The 19166-nt window shown below is 35.5% G+C and overlaps 3 protein-coding genes and 2 long non-coding RNA genes across 6 annotated transcripts; 2 read left to right on the top strand and 3 right to left on the bottom strand.

The window, feature by feature from the left end:
• The first annotated feature begins 269 nt into the window (after positions 1–269).
• On the top strand, positions 270–4719 carry LOC103845538 (zinc finger protein ZPR1). Its single transcript, XM_009122404.3, has 17 exons — positions 270–494; positions 837–974; positions 1435–1479; positions 1630–1670; positions 1760–1841; positions 1949–1993; positions 2182–2238; positions 2403–2462; positions 2531–2658; positions 2729–2975; positions 3060–3126; positions 3193–3263; positions 3360–3449; positions 3629–3737; positions 3970–4061; positions 4157–4262; positions 4457–4719. Exons 2-17 carry the CDS (start codon positions 849–851, stop codon positions 4567–4569), a joined length of 1479 nt encoding a protein of 492 aa, XP_009120652.1. The 5' UTR covers positions 270–494; positions 837–848; the 3' UTR covers positions 4570–4719.
• Positions 4720–5385: 666 nt separating this feature from the next.
• LOC103845539 (protein ADP-ribosyltransferase PARP3) lies at positions 5386–9340 on the bottom strand. Its single transcript, XM_009122407.3, has 15 exons — positions 9182–9340; positions 8881–9104; positions 8592–8793; positions 8402–8512; positions 8183–8310; positions 7923–8097; positions 7477–7848; positions 7264–7391; positions 7119–7195; positions 6867–7027; positions 6570–6779; positions 6377–6479; positions 6208–6290; positions 5794–6120; positions 5386–5704 (listed from the first exon to the last, which is right to left on the bottom strand). The coding sequence occupies exons 1-15, from the start codon at positions 9233–9235 to the stop codon at positions 5630–5632; spliced, it is 2430 nt and encodes an 809-aa protein (XP_009120655.1). The 5' UTR covers positions 9236–9340; the 3' UTR covers positions 5386–5629.
• Positions 9341–11640: 2300 nt separating this feature from the next.
• Positions 11641–14160, top strand: LOC103845540. 2 transcript variants are annotated; one of them, XM_009122408.3, is made up of 5 exons: positions 11641–11895; positions 11985–12251; positions 12889–13100; positions 13171–13438; positions 13697–14160. In XM_009122408.3, the coding sequence occupies exons 2-5, from the start codon at positions 12000–12002 to the stop codon at positions 13985–13987; spliced, it is 1023 nt and encodes a 340-aa protein (XP_009120656.1). In that variant the 5' UTR covers positions 11641–11895; positions 11985–11999; the 3' UTR covers positions 13988–14160. The 2 variants fall into 2 exon arrangements, with proteins under 2 accessions (XP_009120656.1, XP_033137925.1); XM_033282034.1 differs by having other exon boundaries at positions 11723–11880.
• A 284-nt stretch (positions 14161–14444) lies between these two features.
• On the bottom strand, positions 14445–16113 carry LOC103845541. The gene is made up of 2 exons (XR_628546.2): positions 15191–16113; positions 14445–15113 (listed from the first exon to the last, which is right to left on the bottom strand). It is a non-coding gene; the product is annotated as an uncharacterized LOC103845541 (long non-coding RNA).
• A 342-nt stretch (positions 16114–16455) lies between these two features.
• Positions 16456–19137, bottom strand: LOC103845542. The gene is made up of 2 exons (XR_004452924.1): positions 18346–19137; positions 16456–18229 (listed from the first exon to the last, which is right to left on the bottom strand). It is a non-coding gene; the product is annotated as an uncharacterized LOC103845542 (long non-coding RNA).
• Positions 19138–19166: the final 29 nt, after the last annotated feature.

The following is a 19166-nucleotide window of genomic DNA, read 5'->3' on the forward strand; positions in this document are numbered from 1 at the left end:
ATTTCATCTCTGATGTATTTTAACTTATTATATACTTAAATACTAGAAGTGATAGATACCCCTAAATGTTCATCTTGTGTAGTCCTTATTCCATTTACATACTAAAAAATTATACAAGCATATTGTTTAGTTCGTAATACTATGACTAAATTATGACTTGTTGTTAAGTTTTTTACCTTGTTTTTAGCAAAAAAAAAAAAAAACTATGACTAGAAAACTAGAAATGATAATTTCTCCTTTATAGGTTCTCTTTCTCCGAATTAGTTCTATACATTGAAGTCTCCAAGAACCTGTCATCGCTTAACTTGGGGTTGGTTGTGTTAATGGGCCGGTCTGCTGTGGCCCAAATGTATTCTAATACCACGTCGTTTTAATGATTGGAAATACTAGAAACGGCGTCGTGGCGAGTAAATTTAACGAACCCTAAATCGTCGTTACTCTCCCGGCGGCTTGAGCTCTCTCTCTGTTTCTGCTCTTTCCCGAACCTGGTCGAGGTACAAAGCTCTCTCTCTGTTCCGTATCTCTACTCGCTCTTCTGTCCTATATCCTCTGCTTTGCATTACATGGTTATGTATATCTCAAACCTTTCCAATACTTGTAATAAAGTTTCTTCCTTTCCCTGCAATTTTCCACACAAAAAACGAAACTTTGCAACGGCCCCATCTTCGTCTTCTTCAAAATATGGATTCTGTAGAGACCCTTTATAGATTCTTAGCTTATGGATTGGTTTTGGAACCCTCTCATAATCATTTTACCTAATTAGCTTTTTGATGGAGACAGAGTAGTATCATTGCTTTTAGCTAATCTTTTGTTTTCCTTATTGGGATTGTTTGAAGAAACTTTCAGAGATGATGGACAACGGAGAAGATGAGCAAATTGATGTTAGATCGGTGGTTGAAGCTGTTTCCGCGGATCACTCCTTTGGTGCTCCCCTCTATGTTGTTGAGAGCATGTGCATGCGCTGCCATGAAAATGTATCTCTCTCTCTCTCTCTCTATCTCTCTTGCACACGCATACTTACTTAGTTTTCTTTGAGATTCATGATCTTGGTTATGTAGTCCTTGTGCCCTTGTCACAGGAAAAGAGGAGTTATATATACTTTGATGAAACCTTTGTTAACTAATGTAATGTCTAGGAACAAGACATGCTAGTTTCTGTTCAGTCTTTTCACCTTGTTTCCAATAGTTTATTAACTGTACTTAGCACATAGATATCATTACTTATTTCTCCAATCCAATGGTTCTCGGGTTTGTTATTGGAATGTAGCTGGGATGAAATACAACCTATTGGCAATATTTTGTATGATGCACTGAGAAACCTGCGGAGAGTATATTGATATTTTTGGTTCAGTCAGTGGCAATTAGTTGAAAAAAAATCTATTTATGGTGAGCTTTTCTTCTGTGCATAAAATAGCTTCTTATTTATTTTTACCAGGGAACAAGTAGATTTCTATTGACCCTGATTCCTCACTTCAGAAAGGTATGTCCTACTCTTTTTGTAGATCTCACTAATTTTTGTTCATTTTCTAGACTCAGAGATTTACAAAGTATCAATTATTCGATTTAAAGAAACTTTTACGTTCTATTTATAAATTTTCAAATCGCACTGCTAAACTACTATAGCTTACAGGTCTTAATATCTGCGTTTGAATGTCCTCATTGCGGAGAAAGGTGCAATCACTAAATATTTTTCTGTTTTTTTTTCTCAGTTGAAAAGGTAAAAGCCTTTCATATTTTTTAATCTCTTATCCATTTTGTAGGAACAATGAAGTTCAGTTTGCGGGCAAGATTCAACCCCAAGGATGCTGTTACCATCTAGATGTTCCAGCTGGCGATGTGAAGGTTTATACATTGATTCAAATCCATGCTAGGAACATGAATATCATGCTTTTGTTGTCTCTCTCGCTCCTTAAGCTAATTTGTACCTTCTTGTTTCTATGTGAATGCAGATATTTGACAGGCAAGTTGTGAAATCTGAATCAGCCACTATTAGGGTGAGTCTTTCTATGGAATCAAAAGTACACTCTTATTTTGCAAACTTGTGCCGCTTCCTGCATATTTATACGAATTTGCTTCCCCTAATCTTTCTGAAAACGGTGAATTAGCCTGCTTCTCATATTATGAAAAATAGTAGTAATCTGAAGCTGAAAAATGATAGTAGTTTGCGAATATATGCATTCAGATTCCTGAACTGGATTTTGAGATTCCACCAGAGGCCCAACGCGGAAGCTTGTCTACTGTAAGTCCTTGATATCTTTTATTCATCTTGTTATGATTCACAATTTATGAACAGTTCATTTTTTTTCATTTTTGGGGTATTTATTTCTTTAGTACAAACTAAAATTTTTGTTTCTGGTTTAAGTTTCCAAATTTCGAATTCTTGTTTTTGTTTTTAATATACAGGTGGAAGGGATATTAGCACGGGCTGCCGATGAACTAAGTGCCCTTCAAGAAGAACGCAAGGTAAAAAGTTCACATTTATTTTATATTAACAGGAAAGAATCTTTAACTAAATCTTTTGCTGCACACAGAAAGTTGATCCCAAAACTGCTGAAGCCATAGACCAATTCTTGTCCAAACTGAGAGCTTGTGCTAAAGCGGAGACACCCTTCACCTTCATTTTGGATGATCCTGCTGGAAACAGTTTCATCGAAAACCCGTAAGGACCAAAGATAGAAGAAGTTATGTTTCTTTTTATTTGCTTATGACGAGTTCTTGCAACATGGCAGACATGCTCCATCATCAGATCCCTCTTTAACCATCAAATTCTACGACCGAACCCCAGAGCAACAAGCAACACTTGGATACCTTGCTGACCCATCACAATCAGAAGGAGGCCTTGGCGCGCCTTCTGCTGCAACAACAACTTCTACACCTCACGGTGCTATCGGAGCAACAGGTGGTCATCGAGCTATTGCTCAGAGTAATAACACTGATATTTCCGATAACTTGTTCCGATACTCTGCGCCTGAAGAGGTGAACTTCTGAATTCTATAACTTTTGGAATGTTAAAGGTTATGATCACTCGAGAAAAGACGTTACAATTGTTCTAACTAACAGGTGATGACTTTCCCTTCAACCTGCGGAGCATGTACGAAGCTGTGTGAGACACGGATGTTCGTGACTAGTATCCTTTTCAGAAACAAGTTTCCTATCCTATTATACTTGTTGTTTAGCACTTGACAGAAAATAGAAATCCCCTACTTTCAGGAGGTTATTGTCATGGCATCCACATGTGAGGATTGTGGCTATCGCAATTCTGAGGTTGGTTTACCTTTGGGTTTGATCTTGCTAGAGATATGTTGCAGACATATGTCTAAGGTTATTAACTTTTTTTTGTGGGGTAATAATCGTGAGCAGTTGAAGCCTGGTGGTGCTATTCCTGAAAAGGGAAAGAAAATTACTCTCTCTGTGAAGAACGTCGCTGACCTTAGCCGAGATGTTATCAAGGTTAGTTTTTTTACTTCAGTTTATTTTCATTCTCAGCCTTTGGTATATATTGGAGTAGACAACCTTATGGACCACTACGTAGGGCTATGAAATGGATTGTTATATGTTGTATTTTTGGAGCAATACCTTCGTAGTATAGTATATTATTAATGGTTCATTTTGTTTATCGCGTGTATTAGTCGGACACAGCAGGAGTGAAAATCCCAGAGCTTGATCTGGAGCTAGCTGGTGGTACACTTGGTGGAATGGTAACAACAGTGGAAGGATTGGTCACACAGATCAGAGAAAGTGAGTATTCATCTTTCAACATTATCTTTTGTCCACGCCTTAATCATTTTTTAAGTGGTCCAAGTATTGTGGAACATATAATACTAAACCATAGCATAAGTCAAGTCCAAGTATCCTATTATTCTGCCTTGCAAAGCTTTCATTGTTTCGATAATGGAAGCATTTCGAGATTCGTTATTGCCAATGATTGAATTATATAGCTCTTAAGTACTGATCCCAAGTGTGGTAACAGGTCTAGCGAGAGTTCACGGGTTCACATTTGGTGACAGTCTAGATGAAAGTAAGAAGAACAAGTGGAAAGAATTTGGATCCAGGCTAACCAAGGTAACCATCTTTGTTGTTCTTGATGAGCAGGAAAAAAACCAAAGGATTAAGTCACATGGTTTTAAATAATGATTTTCGTTTTTATTTTCTTGCAGCTCCTAAGCTTAGAGCAGCCATGGACTTTGATTCTTGATGATGAATTAGCAAATTCTTTTATTTCACCAGTAACAGATGATATCAAAGATGATCATCAGCTTACATGTAAGTTCCTCGTTTTGCCTAAATTGGTTTAAATTTCAGTCATTATAGATCAGAGTTAGAAATGAGTTACTTATGTCTTGGAAAGATGGATTTGAAGTTTTGTTGAATTCTGTAAATAGCATTATGAAATTGACTCTAAAGATACTACTCACATGTGCTTTGAATAACATGTGTTGTTAATGTTTGAACTACAGATGAAGAGTTCGAGAGGTCGTGGGAGCAAAACGAGGAGTTGGGTCTCAACGACATAGATACTTCTTCCGCTGATGCTGCTTATGGATCTACAGAGACAGCTAAATTACCTTAAACTTGGAAAGCTGTCTTGATAACTTGATTTTGGGATCAGTTGTGATATGATCACAGAGATGGATATGTACGTCTTTTGTTGTTGTACGGTAAACACTAAACAATCCAAGAATCGACAAGCTCTTTTTTTAAACGTTGCTCTGCTCACAAATCTATGGTAACAACTAAAATGCAAAAAAACAGAAATGTATGTTCTTTTTTTTTTTTTTTTTTTTTTTTTTTTTTTGATCAGAATAGAAATGTATGTTCTGTCAACAAAAAATGAAGGTTGAAAGACGGAAACATCCAGAAACAAATCAATACGCTTCTGGCTAGATATTGTTAACTACACGTAATGCGCAAGTTAACAACCTGTTTGCAATCTCAGTAAACTAAAAAAAACACAGCTTAGACCATTTTTAACAGTATAAATTAGTTAACAACGGTGTGAATATATAGTAGCAAAAAGTTTCACGCAGCAGAACAGTTATTTAATAGTTTCCTTCCAACCCAAGAAAATAAATCACTTTTGCATTAGCCACTGCAGTAAACCTAATACAGAAAACACGAACACACCAAGAGCCGTCTTCGGTGGCTTCACACCACCCAAAGTCCCAAACCGCTCGGTGTCTAGTAACCAAGATAGACCTTATGCTTGTGTGTCAAGCAAAACGAACATACTAATCGATGTAGACCCTATATACTAATGAGCCAAAGAACGTCAAATAACATGCCAGCGTCTACATTCAATATTTGGGAATTCTTACGTGTTTTCTGGATTATACACAGCTTTTAGTCGAGATGACAAAAACAGCCTTTAACTTGAGCCCATCCCATATCAAAGTTGTGAAGTCATGAGCCAGGAACATACAGTAACTGTGTAAATGTTATATACATGGCAAAAAGCTTCACACAGCATAGCAGTTGCATATAGGTCAACATTTTCCTTACAACCCAAGAAAGAAAACTACTTCTAATACATTCGCCATTGATAAACCTAATATACAAACACATGAAACACCAAAAACCGTCGCCCATGGATTCTTCTCGCCACCAAAAACCGTCTCGGCCCATATCTGAATCTACTCTGGTTCCACATCAACTATCTCGGTTCCCTTCTCCTCGTACTTCACTTCCACCAAGAATCTTATACTCGTCTGACAAGCAAAAAAAAACAATACGCTAATAAGTCGCAACATAGTTAAGTGTAGTAAAACATAAAACAGATTTGGTTTGCCTTGTTTACCTGTTTTGGATCATATACTGCGTACTCGTTGTACTCAAGAGGACTGTCCTTATGTTCCGATGGGACTAGTTTTCCACAAGGAACTTTGATGTCATCTCTCCACATGAAATGCTCTGATTCTTCAGTCTTCTTCCTTCCTAACCCTTTCACTCCAACCTTCTTTTCTTCCAATGTCTTTGTGTCCTCTGGTGGGCTTGTGAACTCCTTAACGTCTTCACCAAGTGATGCCACTGCCAACACAAGAAACCCTTCTGGTCTATCCACAGCTGTGAAACCGTACCTTGCTGCTTCTGCAGCTGCATCTGAGCATACTATCGCCCTCCCAAACTAATAAAAAGAATACCACCACACAATAATCTGTGTTCAGATCAAAGCATATGGAGAAAAAGGCCAGACAGGAACAACATTTATTACCATGTAACCAGGGACTGGAAGAGAGCAAACGGCAGGTAAGAACCCTTTGTAGATGTGTCGCAATAGATTTGAGCTCCTAGACCCTGAGTGAAGTAAAACATCAAAAATATTGAGTTTGACTAGTTTCACAAAAAGGAACAAACAGTATTCACAGATTTTGATTCCTTACCACACCATAAAAGAACCTTGTTTGGTAGCTTCTTGATCTCATCTAAAGAAGGAATTGCTTTTGATTCAACTGCGAATACATTCACCACTGTCGCAGTATACGCCTGAAACAACACCACAAAACATCATTGTAGCTAAATTATCTACAACATTCATTTATTTTTCAAGTCCATGCATAAGAAACAGGAACTTACAACGTCAGAGACTTTCACCGGCTCATAAGTAGTCTCCAGATACTTCACAATCATTTTATAATCTTCCGACTCTTTGTCAACCACAGAGATTTTGCAGCCAAGTTTGTTGTACCGATCAGACAGTGGGTCGTCAAGTGTGTCTCCTCGCATGTCCCCTACCAAATGTGAGGCTGTGTTTATATCCCTCACTGTCTCAAAAGCAGACGCAGCCTGCAACCACATAGATACAGTACTATAAAATTTCATTTTACTGACGTATAACATAAGTAATAAAGACAGAATATTAGTTTTACTTACATGATCTGCGAGTTCATTGAAGTCATGCAAGCGCATCGGCCTTGTGCTGTGCATCAAAGAGAACCACCGTGAGCTAAAATCTGCCCATATTGCTTCAGCTTTCTGACCAGTCTCCTTTGTTGTCTTCAGCTTCTCAACAAACTCAAGTAACACCTCCTCGCCTTAAAAGCAAATATAGAGACAAGACACATTAATCAAAATATGACAGCAAGAACTGTATAAAAAGATTTTAGTTAGTCCACAAAGACCTACATCGTTTCAAGTGGATATCAGTTAGCATTCCCATAGGAAGATCAGGCGGATCTAAACCAAGCTCCATCAATGCATATCTGAAACAAAAGATCCAAAGATCAGAACATTCACAAGTAGAGTGGAAAGTTTGTGCTAAGAAACTTACTTGTAGATCTCTTGACCACAGAGAACTTTAAGAAAGTTTGCAACAAACGATTCAAGCTTGCAATGAGCTGAAGCAACGCCGAGTTGCCTTAGTCCAAGTGCTCCACTTCTCACATCGATTCCATCATCCTGTAGAAACCAAAACACTAGACATTTTTACACAATACAATACCAAAGAGGTAAACCTTGAGGTGCAAGGTACAAGGGCCTTTACCATATCAATGGGAAAAAACTTATGAGGTTTCTTCTGAATTTTCTTCTCACGTTCCCATGGCTCGAACTCATTCCCTGTTATCTCCTCAAATAACCTTGCAAACTCTTTGATGGCCTCTTCTTCATCCTCCCACTCCTCAAGCCGCTCTTCCGCATTAGGGTCGTCTCCTACTTTTCCTCTCTTGAAGTACATGTTCAAGTTGCTTTCAGGCACCGTCACTAGCTGCATGATACAATACTCATTACGCCCTTTCCCTAAGTCGCATAGTGAGAACGCACAGTTATATAAGAGCCCGTCCTTTTCAAAGATCTTTCCACCACTCTCCTCGAGCTTTGTGTCCTTGTAGACTCCTCTCTTCCCAAACATTTTTAGCTGAAAACATCAAACACTAATCAGATACTCTGTCGTATTTGAAGCTAGAATCAATTAGGTGGGCTACTGAAAACCTCAGCTGATAAGGATTCAATTGCTTCCTCGCTTGGATCTTGCTTGTCCCATGGGATTCCTTTCCCTTCCACTGAGAGATCACTGACCACGTCATAAGCTTCTAGTGGCTGAGCTTCTTGTTTTTCAATGCTATCGATCAGCCAAGCTTCACTCACAACCGGTAGACCTTGCTCCCTTGAGTCACAAGTAACAACACCAAGTTTAATGATTTTAAAAGCAGAACCAAATCGCTTCTATGACGAAAACTCTTTTCCCTTACATTGCTTCCACCAGTTTTGAAGAACCACCTCGTTCTCTTTCAGCCGGTGAAACCACCAGACATGTCACCCCTTTAACAGAGTTTGAGACTTTCCCACCGTGTTTCTCTATCTTATTCTTCCAATATTGCTACAACAACAGAGAGAAAACAAATGTTTAAGCGTGTAAAACACGGAAGCAGCAGCGCAATAAAGAGCCCAACAGAGTCGAGCTACGTTACATGTGTTCTCGTGAGACGTCCCATGAGGGAGATCATCATCCCCGTGAATGGTTTATCAGAACTTAACTCCCTTTTAGGTCTAGTCTTCGGGTCCTGGTGTTTCTTGAGTAACTACATCAAAACAACAACAGATAAGACAACCGGAAAAAAAAAAGTTTTATGCGGAGAGGGCTTTATGGATTGAGCTTACATCAGAAATAGCAGAGTTCATGACCGAATCAGGAAGTTTAATTGGCTCCTCTTTCCTAGGGGGACTTTTCGTGCTGAACACGCAACTACACCACTCACTAATCTCACCTCCACATACGAATCTCTTCTTCTCATTGTCGCATATGAGATTACCTCCGCATAAAGGACATTTATCTAAAGCCCCATAGAACAGCAAATCTTGGCTGCTCAAGAAAGAAAAAAAATAAACTTTCAAAACATTAAAACAATTACAAGAAAAGAAGTTGTTACAAACGAGTTATGAGACTGACCATTGCGCTAGCAAGGTCTCTTCCGGAGCAGAACAATCCTGACCGTTGGTTTCAAGAACTTCTTTAATCTGATCAACGGACAGATTCTCTTCCACCGCTTTGCAAAACTCCTTATACTCATCTCCGGTGCCGTTGACGGAATCCTTTTCTGACTTTGCCTTCTTTGGAGACTGTTCTGCTTCTGGAAGTTTCCCTTCTGCTTTGTGCTTCCTCAAGTTTCCCTTCTGAAGAAAACAGTGAAATATATTATATAATATATACACGTTATAATACAAATCACAAGAACGTTTGATGTAGAAACCTTCTGCTCGTCGCCAGACATGTGAGCGTGAGATCTTGTCTCGTGCACCTTCATCGATCCAAATCTTTTTAACTGTCTGATTTTAAGAAAGATCAAAGTGTTTTCGAGTGTTTACAGAGGTCACTTTTTCTTTTCAGATAATATAGAAGACGAGAGGGTCCTCTGTCTTTAACGGTGCAGTGTGAAAGTGAGAGGGCTGCTCTGTCTTCTCCGAGGATAAACAAGTGTTCGGGAGCATGTAGGGGTTCGACACGTGTCGTAATGGGTGTCTTTCTCTGGACAGGTGGTTTTGGTCTCGAGTTGTTTCTTTGTTTTTATCTCTTTAAATCTCTGCATGTTGCTATCTTCGATCTTTAATGTGTACCGTGTCACTGTTTCTGTGGTCGTTCTGTAGCCGCTTCGGTTATTTCGGTTTGGGGTTCAATTGAGTTTTAATTCCTTCTCAAAATTCTTAATGCGCTGGTTATAATTTCTGTCTTTCTGATCGAGAAACGTTGTTTCAGTCCGAATCGTACCGGAAAATTAACTCGAAAGGAAAACCGAAGTCTTTCTTGAACCAAACCAAAATCTTTTATGTAAAGAAGTCAATGTTCTTGGCAATGGATTTTAGTTTGGGCCTCTCTCTGGACTGGGCCTTGTTCACAACAGTGTCACAGATTATTCTCAAAATTATTTTGTTCTTAAATCTAATACAAAATAATTAGAAAATATCAAATACAAAAGATAGAAAGCAAGAAGAAAAGAGAATAGGTAGTAATGATTTTTCAATTCCATATTTTGTTTCAAAATGTTTTATTGTTTTTAACTGAGATATAATATTCGTTTTCTTTTATAAAAAATATTTTTCAAGATGGTAAAATTTTCTAGCTGGAAACGTTTTAGCAGTAAATAATATCTTACTGTTCAAAGTTATTTGTTAGCTTTATATGTATAGTTATTTAATTTTGGCTACTTTTTAACATGTAATCCACCTCCGTAAGACTATCTATAATGATTTATTGAATAAAAAAATTCAATAGTTGAAAGAATACAATGGTCTATTGAAAAACAAATTGAATTGTAAGAGCACCTCTAATGGAGAGTTCTACCCATTGGAGTTTTAAATATAAATATGTGTATGTATATATATTATATATATATGTAGTGGTGGGGTACACTAAGAGCCTGACTCGTTCAAACGCAGCGGTTGCGGTTGCGGTTGCGGGAGTTTGTGGATGCGGACGGTTGTAGTTTCTAACGGTTTTAAGAAATTTGTACGACTGGTACTGCGGTTAAAAATTAGTGCGTTTGCGGGTGATTTATGACTGGTTAACTACCAAATGCGGTAACAGTCAAATAATAAATTAACAATATTTACATTTAATATAATTATAAAAATATCAAAAATCATAAAATTATAACTTTCTAAATATAAATTTTATATTTACATATATTTACATTTTATAAATTAACAATATTTACATGTATTTAGAAAGTTGTAATTTTAATTTTTGAAAAATTATTGAAATTGTTTTTATTATAAAATTTTATAATATTAATTTAATATTTTCATAATTTCAATTTAAATTTTTTATTAAATATTTTTACTTTTGTATATATATTGTTTTAAAAAAAAGAAAAAAATTTTACCCTCCCGTAGCCGCACGCAACCGCAAACGCTAGCTGGAGTTAGCTTCTGAATTTATGAGATTCTGAGCGATTTGAAGGGGTCTAGAACGATTTGAGTGATTGTTGTAAACCGCCGACAACCGCTACCAACCGCAAAAGCTGCATTTGCGGGTGGTTGCGGGTGGTTGCGGTTGGTAGCGGGAAAACCAGTCGCCCCCCTAAGTGTATTAAACATGGTTAAAAGAATTCAACAATGTTGAATCTATAAAGTGGAGCCCTTAATGACCACTTGTCATTTAATTATTGGTCATAAAGATTTCTGATTTGTTTTTTTATCTGAATTATTTGAGATAAATTGTCACGTAAATTTTCTAAAATTTATTTTTACATCAAAATTTATCATTTTATAAATAGAGACTTGTGTCATTTGATTTGGACACAGAAAAAAATCATCTATTTGTACTATAAATTTTCTATTATACTCCATTAAACTCTTGCTTTTATATTTTTTTCTAATGAAATGAATCCCAACTATTGATTACTGTTATTTAATTTTAATCAACTTAACTATTGCAATTTAATTTTAAACAATAGGTTTTAAAGAAAAAAACATATAAGAAAGCAAAATTGTGAAAGAAAAAAATTATAGGAAAATGTATTAAATTTTTTTCAACAAATTATTGTAGAATAAAAAAATTAAGTAATTGTTGAATTAGTTGATAGAAAAGAGAGAAAAGGATGCGAAAAATAGAGAAGATGAAATGGAAGGTGTTGAAAGTAAAAATTATTGTTGATAGTCTAAGATTCACGAGAACAAATGTATGAAAGTTATAAGAGATTGGACAGCAATTAACACGCATGTCAACGTCACAATAATGCGTGGCTAGACTACCATGCCTCCTGCTGTCTGCTGCGACAACAAGTGGGTTCCAATCTGACGGTGATTGTGTCTCTTTTCATTCTCATCACTCATCTCTTTATGTTACTCTTTTCGTGATAAACTCGTAATTTCAGAAAAAAAAAGAGAGGAATCGATAGTACTCTGTAACTATTCCCTTATATGAGATCTATAGTTTAACCTAATCCTAAAGGCATCATCCCTCAAGGTTTCTCTCTTTCTCTAATATTTCTAGTTCATTAAGTTCAATCAAGTTCAAGATTATGCATTTTTAACTCAAGCCTCATTTTGTTTCAGGTTTATATAACAATAATGATGCTTCCAGTGATCGTTGCAATCGTTGTCTGCCTTGCAAGCTACATTTACCGATCATTGAAGCCTCCACCGCCGCGAGTCTGCGGCGTTCCTCACGGTCCTCCGATTACTTCTCCGAGAATCAAGCTCAGTGATGGAAGATATCTTGCTTATAGAGAATCTGGCGTTGATAGAGCCAGTGCTAATCACAAGATCATCGTTGTTCATGGATTTAACAACTCCAAAGACATGGAACTTCCCATCTCTAAGGTATGGTACGCTCTGGTTTTTATTTATTTAGCTGGTTCCTCGTTTATGCAAAATCCTTTTGTTAAGGGTAAAATCTCATGTCGCTTATTAAGCTATACGAAATATTGTTTTATAAAACTTGGCAATGTTTTATTCCTTTCTAATATGATTTATGGAGAAAAACATTATAGGTGTAAACGTAAAGATAGAAGATAATTCTCTGTTTGTCTTTGTTTTATGTGTGTTGTGAGAAAATGTTTACTCACAGTGTGAACTTTTTTTTTTTTAATAATAATATTATTTATTCCCTTTTTGTTCTTCCTTCTTTTAACAGGATATCATTACAATGGTTCCAAAAAGGAAAGGGAATTAAATAAGTAGAGAAACAAGTGTTTACTCTCTTACAGTGTGAACTTTGTTTGGAAAAAAAAAATCATTTACATGTAAAGGCATACCAAACTCAAATAAAAGCTAAAACTCGGTTTTGCCTTTATTCGACGAAAATGTTTGGTGAGAATCAGAAAAGATAAACAATTATTCACATTTTATATGTAAACTCGAATTCAAAGTTTATTTTTGAAAAATCCCTACCTCAATTGCAATGATCTTATTGAGCTATTAGTTTTTCTGCTTAGTTTAGTTTTTTTTTTGGTCGCAGGATCTTGTTGAGGAACTAGGGATATGTTTTCTGTTTTTCGATAGAGCAGGGTATGGAGAAAGTGATCCACACCCTTCACGAACGGTCAAAAGCGAAGCATATGACATTCAAGAACTCGCTGATAAACTCAACATCGGACCAAAGTTCTATGTTATAGGGTTATCAGTCGGTGCTTACTCGGTTTATAGCTGCCTCAAATATATTCCCCACAGGTAAAAGTTTGAAATCATCGTGTTACGTACTTACGCTTTCTATTTTAATTTCCTAATTGGTGATGCATAGATTAGCTGGAGCAGTCTTAGTGGTTCCATTTGTCAGCTATTGGTGGACTAAAGTGCCTCAGGACATCTTGTGTAAAGCGTTCAAGCTATTGCCCGAAGATGTCCGGTGGACGTTTAGAGTGGCTCATTATGTTCCTTGGCTCTTGTATTGGTGGTTGACTCAAAAATGGTTTCCGTCTTCTAGTATAATCTCTGGGAATAGTGCGTTACTGAGCGATACAGATTTGGTCATCATAAAGAAGATGTTGGAGAATCCGAATCCCCAAACGGTAAAAACTTAAAAAATGTTTTCCAAATGAAAATGAAAATCTTATTGAAAAAGGGTTGCATGCGACCTGTTTCAACTAATATGGATTAAACTATAAACTGAACACATAGAAGACGTTGATACTAGAGCCTTGATCCCTCTTGAAACACATGGATCAAAGTAAACACATGGTCCATCGGTTTCCTTTGCAGTGTTTTCATTTTCAAAGGTATTACAGTTTGACTCTGTATATTATTTTAATGATTTATGTGGACCCCAGGAAAAAGTCCGGCAACAGGGAGACCATGAATGTCTTCACCGAGACATGATCGCTGGATTCGCGACATGGGAGTTCGACCCGACTGAATTGGAAAACCCGTTTACTGAAGGTGGAGGATCAGTCCACATGTGGCAAGGTACCGAAGACAGATTTGTTCCACGCGAAATTAATGAATACATATCAAAGAAGCTTCCATGGATTAAGTACCACGAAGTCCAAGGCTATGGTCATCTTCTAAGCGAGGAGGAGCAGAAATGTGAAGACATTATTAAGGCGCTTCTTGTCGAGTGATGATCATCTATCAACGCATGCTACTTACACTAAAAAAATGTTGAAGGTCGCATTTAAACTTTTAGTAAAAGAATTCATTTGATGAGTAAGAAAAAATATTATTGTTGTAAGTTTGTGACAAAGGAGAACCACTTAAACGTCGTATAAAGTTATAAACTTAGGGTTATTTAACAGGATTTTACGAAGCATAATATATGTTACGTTATGGACCTTTGGTTGACGAACGTGTAACTAACAGGATTTTACGAAGCATAATATATGTGAAGCTAAAACTAAATCGAACTAAAAAAACTAGATATGTTCTACAAAAAAACGTAATATGTTTGTTAGTTTATATCAAACAAACATTAACAAAGAGCACTAAATGAAGCTAGAAAGCTTGTGATATTTTTTGAAACAAGTTATTCTGCCAAAAATATATTATGTTCCAACCTTTTAATTCTGCTAAACAAGTGAATGGACTTGAATAAATTCTCTATGGTAACATAGTTGCTGTTATGGCTTTCACATTGGGAAGTTCTTGTTTGTTTTAACACTGATTCATTCATATTATAACATTCTCTTCAGCGAAAGAAACAGCATTCATATGCAAAGTCTTGAGCTTTAGAAGAGAAAATTCTTTGACATCAATGACAAACTCATATGTACCTCCTACTTTCAGCTTAACCAACGTCTTGCTCGTCAGAACCTGTCGAGGAAATGGATACTTGTCTGCCGAAGAGATGTATATATCAAGATAAAAACACAACACTCCAACACCTTGAATATCCAACCATTGACACGAGATGGACCAGAACCGATTCTACACCATAGAGAGATTTTGTTCAACGGAGCGTCCTTTGCAAGGCCATGACTCTATCCACAAAAGCTTAAAGCTTTTACGCAAATGAAGCCTTTTCTGTCTACCCATTTTAGTAAGGTCGTAGATGGTGTTCTCAAGATCGAGATTGTTACAAAAGCTAGCAGACATCTCCACCTTTTCGTGAGAATTGAAGTCAAAGCAACATCTTTTATGGAGAGGAATAAGATGTGGCAGATAAATACGTCTGGTAGACTGCTGATCAAATCTTTAGAGCCAATATCCATCTTTTTGGAATCCATTGGAAACAAATCAAAGAGTTGCCACCTGTATGAAGATATGAGGCTTGTGTAAGTAATAAGACAAAACACAGCTTTGAGAAGCTATCTGGTATAGAGCTCAACAAGAAATTGCGAGATAGATTCATAGCTCGTAGTTTTGAGAGTTCTCCAAGTTTTGATGGGATGACACCATCCGTTGCTAGACATATCCAAACCATACATATAATCAATGATTCCTCTACTGAACTCAGATTCTTCAGTGTAAGAATCATATCTTTGATTTGCTGCAAACTGGATTTCTGCGAGGAGGGTCGAGAAGGTGAGACGTCGCACATCATCATCTTCTCGTTGAGACCTCCGTTGTTAGCTCATCATAGGAACCACCTCTCAGATCGATGATGGTGAGAAAAGTTTGAGTTGATCTCTTCCAATTTCTTATAAGTTCTCTTGTGGTAAATATGAAATAAATGTTTGTCTCAAATTCCATCTCTTTAGATGGTATTTTTTTATTGGATTTGAAGGATAAATGATAGTTTTTAATATTCAAAAATATTTTTTGATGAATCTCACTGATCAAATCCATTTTTTTTCAATAAGGGGAAACTTTATAAGGTTTTTATAAATGCTACATCCAATAAAAGAGGATTTATAAAGTTTTTTATAAATTCCTAATCCAATAAGTGAGGATTTGACAAAAACCTATAATTTTATAAAATTCCCAATCTAATACGCCCCACAAAAATTTTCCTTAAAATTCTCAAAGCCACAATAACTGAATTTACTCTTAGTAAATGGTTTCCAAAAACAACAAATTATGGCTTTAGGTTTTTTCTAAAGCAACAGTCAATTTTTTAAAGAGAAAAATACTAGGATAGCACTAAACCAAGTTTTTGTTCCCAAAATAGCACTCAAGGTTCAAAGTCACAAAAATAGGTTTCATTAAAGAGGTAAATATACACTTATACCCATTGGGTTAATTAATCCAAACCTTAGGGTTTAGAGTTAAGGGGGTGAGGTTTTGGAATTAAGGTTTAAAATTTTATAAAAAATAAATACTAAAATAAAAATAAAAAATTTTAAAAACAGTTTCAAAAAGTATTTTTAAATTATAAAAAGAAAATTTGAAAAAAAAATAAAAAAAATTTCGAAAAAAAAATTTCAAAAAAAAATTATAAAAATTTCGAATCTGAAAAATATAATCTGAAACTATAAAAAAAATTTCTTTTTTTCATTATTTTTATTTTTATTTTATTTATTTTTGTTTGTTTATTTAATTTTAAACCAAGGGTATTAGGGATATTTTACCCTTTAATGAATGTCATTTTTGTGACTTTCTCCTTCTAGTGCTATTTTTGTGACATAAACTTCAAAAGGTGCTATTATTGACAACTAGGGGTTTGCCCGCCTTACGGGCGGGTAAAATTACACTAAAACTATTTTATATTAAAATAATTAATTTTATAAAATTTACTTTGTACTGAAAAAAATAAATGTAATCTATTTTTATTCTAAAAGTATATTGTAAACTTTATTAAATTTTGTTGGTTTGAGTTGAAAAGACCATTAACGTTTTTTTGTTAGAGAACACAAAATTATTAAATTAAAAAATTAAGAAAAAAATAATGATTTAATTTTTTTTATTTGATTTCTGTTTCAATTTTATATAGTTGAAGAAAATCTAAGGTAAAGTAAACTAATATTTTATTTCTAAGATTATCAGATTTTAATATTATTACAATAACTAATTTTTCACGATAATAAATTAATACACCCATCCCAAACTAAATCAATTGAAAATCAAATGTAATGTAATAAAATTATAAAAAGTTAAATCTTAAAACAATATATAAATAGTTTCAATAATGCCATAAATAATAAATAGTATATATTATGTAACAACAAATGATGTTTTATTCCGCGCGGGGTTTTATATCTTTGGTTACATCTAGTTCCTAAATATGTTTACATATTGGTTTTCTTAATTCCTTGTTTAATTTCTCATGTGCATTTGTTTTAAAGCATAACTGTTGTGTTTTTAGATTTCTGATGATTTCTTAACAATTTTAATAAATTACATTGTTTAGCAAAAACAGAAGAATAAAACAAAAAGTTACACTATCAAAGTATTAGTGAGAAAATTAAATGTAAATTTAATAATTAATCGTGAGGAACAATGATTATCATTCGGTTTAGAATCTGCCACCAACTTTACAAATATGAACATGCTACACACACACACATATATATATACTTGATTTATGTAGAAGACCCATTACGTAGGTGTTTGTAACCAACCTTAGGCTACAATAAAAGATCAAGAACAATATTCTATGCATTAAATATGCGCATACTGGAGGCCACATTTTTCTCCATTTACCTGTCCAATTCGAAATAGATTAGTTTTTTTCGTCAGCATGAATAGAAGTTGAAGTACCTTTATATCGTTTCTAGCAGCTGAAACCTCAAATGAACTATTTCCTTCATGAAATTTTCAAGTTTACAATAGCAAAATTACTAAAAATTGTGTTATCTTGTTTCCAAATTGTTTTTACCTAGTTTTTTATATGGAACATCCTAGCTTTACGTGAACAGTTGATTAAGTCGAGGTTTCCAATATCTCAGTTGCACCACCTGCAAAGACATTAGTATCGACACATGCCTATAATTAGGATTAAGAACCACACATTTTGTTAGCACAGATTTAAGATGTTATAACAACCTATAAACAACACAACTCTATGGATTTAGAAGTTGTTGTCAAACCTTGATCAACAACTCTAAGCGTGGTAGAGAACCAGCTGCTATCACAGACAGTGGTGTGACACTGTGACTTATCTTCTATCTCACCATTGGGCTACCGAGTCATAAAGAAACAAACTTTTTGGTTTACATTTTTGTCGGATCGATGGATAATCAAATAGAGAAGTAGAATTTTTTTTACATTGCCTTTGTGCTCTAATGAAACTTCCACAACATCTTTATGGAAAAACTCAGTTTGTTTACAGCATGTTTATCACTACACCACTTGCATTGCTCCTTAGGTTGTAACAGTCTAACAGAAGCAGAGTTGAGATGTACCGCACTGTTACATCAAACTCCATCTAAATAAGGGGTACATGCAAGTATCATTCAGTAGCAAGAGATGTCATCAGCCTGTGGTGGCTGAGCAGAAAATTACATTAACAACCGTACCACAATAGAATCAATTTAGTCACTACGATAACCAGATTAAGAATATTCAAACGCAAAAATGGAAATAAATTAAGCTGAATATATACCATCTTATTGGAATTAAAATCTCAGCTAATTGTCCTTGTTTGTTCTGCATTTTGACCACTGGAAACGCAGCTTTCGGCTTTCCTTCACATGCTCACTGCACACCTAGGCAATAAGTCCCTGTAAAGCCAACCGGATTTGGTTCTTCCTAATTTGGACAACCCATTTCAAAGTACTTAATTAATTTGGTTTACTCCGAAAAACCTGATGCCGTATGCTTAATGCGGCCGCTGTCGTGTTCGACGAACGAACGATAGAAGCAATTTTAATCAATGACGGCACTGAATGGTTTGATCTGGTCCATAAGAAACAAAATGATATGAGATTTATGTCAATAGGAAGTCAGTTTTGAAGAGGAAAAAAAATGGATAATCAAAGTCGAGGTCAATGAAAGAAAGGAGTCTTAAGAGTACACATGAGAAGGAGAATGCGAATAAACTGAGAGTACTGTTACAGAAAAATGGAAACGGTTTCTGGAATTTATATCAAGAACTTATCAGGATCTTATACGGTGCTGAGAGGGCTTCATGACTTATTTATACTATGAAAAATTACGGATAATGAAATCGGTGTTGGAGAGGGAACATTGAAGTCGACGTAATGGGTTTAGTGGCGGAGGATGTTAATGTAATCGCTTTAAGACTTGAATCAATTTCAAGCAGTAACATTCGGCGGAGGAAAACTCATCCGACACAAAAAAAAAGGGCTATTGAGAAGACGAAGACTCGGAGTGCAGAGGTGGGCCCTTAATGGGTTGAACATAAAGTTCCAACCATTTTAAACTCGTCAACGAAATAGAAGAGCTTAAAAGAAACGCTGACGT

This window comes from Brassica rapa, chromosome A10 (assembly GCF_000309985.2).
Source record: "Brassica rapa cultivar Chiifu-401-42 chromosome A10, CAAS_Brap_v3.01, whole genome shotgun sequence".
Taxonomy (NCBI): domain Eukaryota; kingdom Viridiplantae; phylum Streptophyta; class Magnoliopsida; order Brassicales; family Brassicaceae; genus Brassica; species Brassica rapa.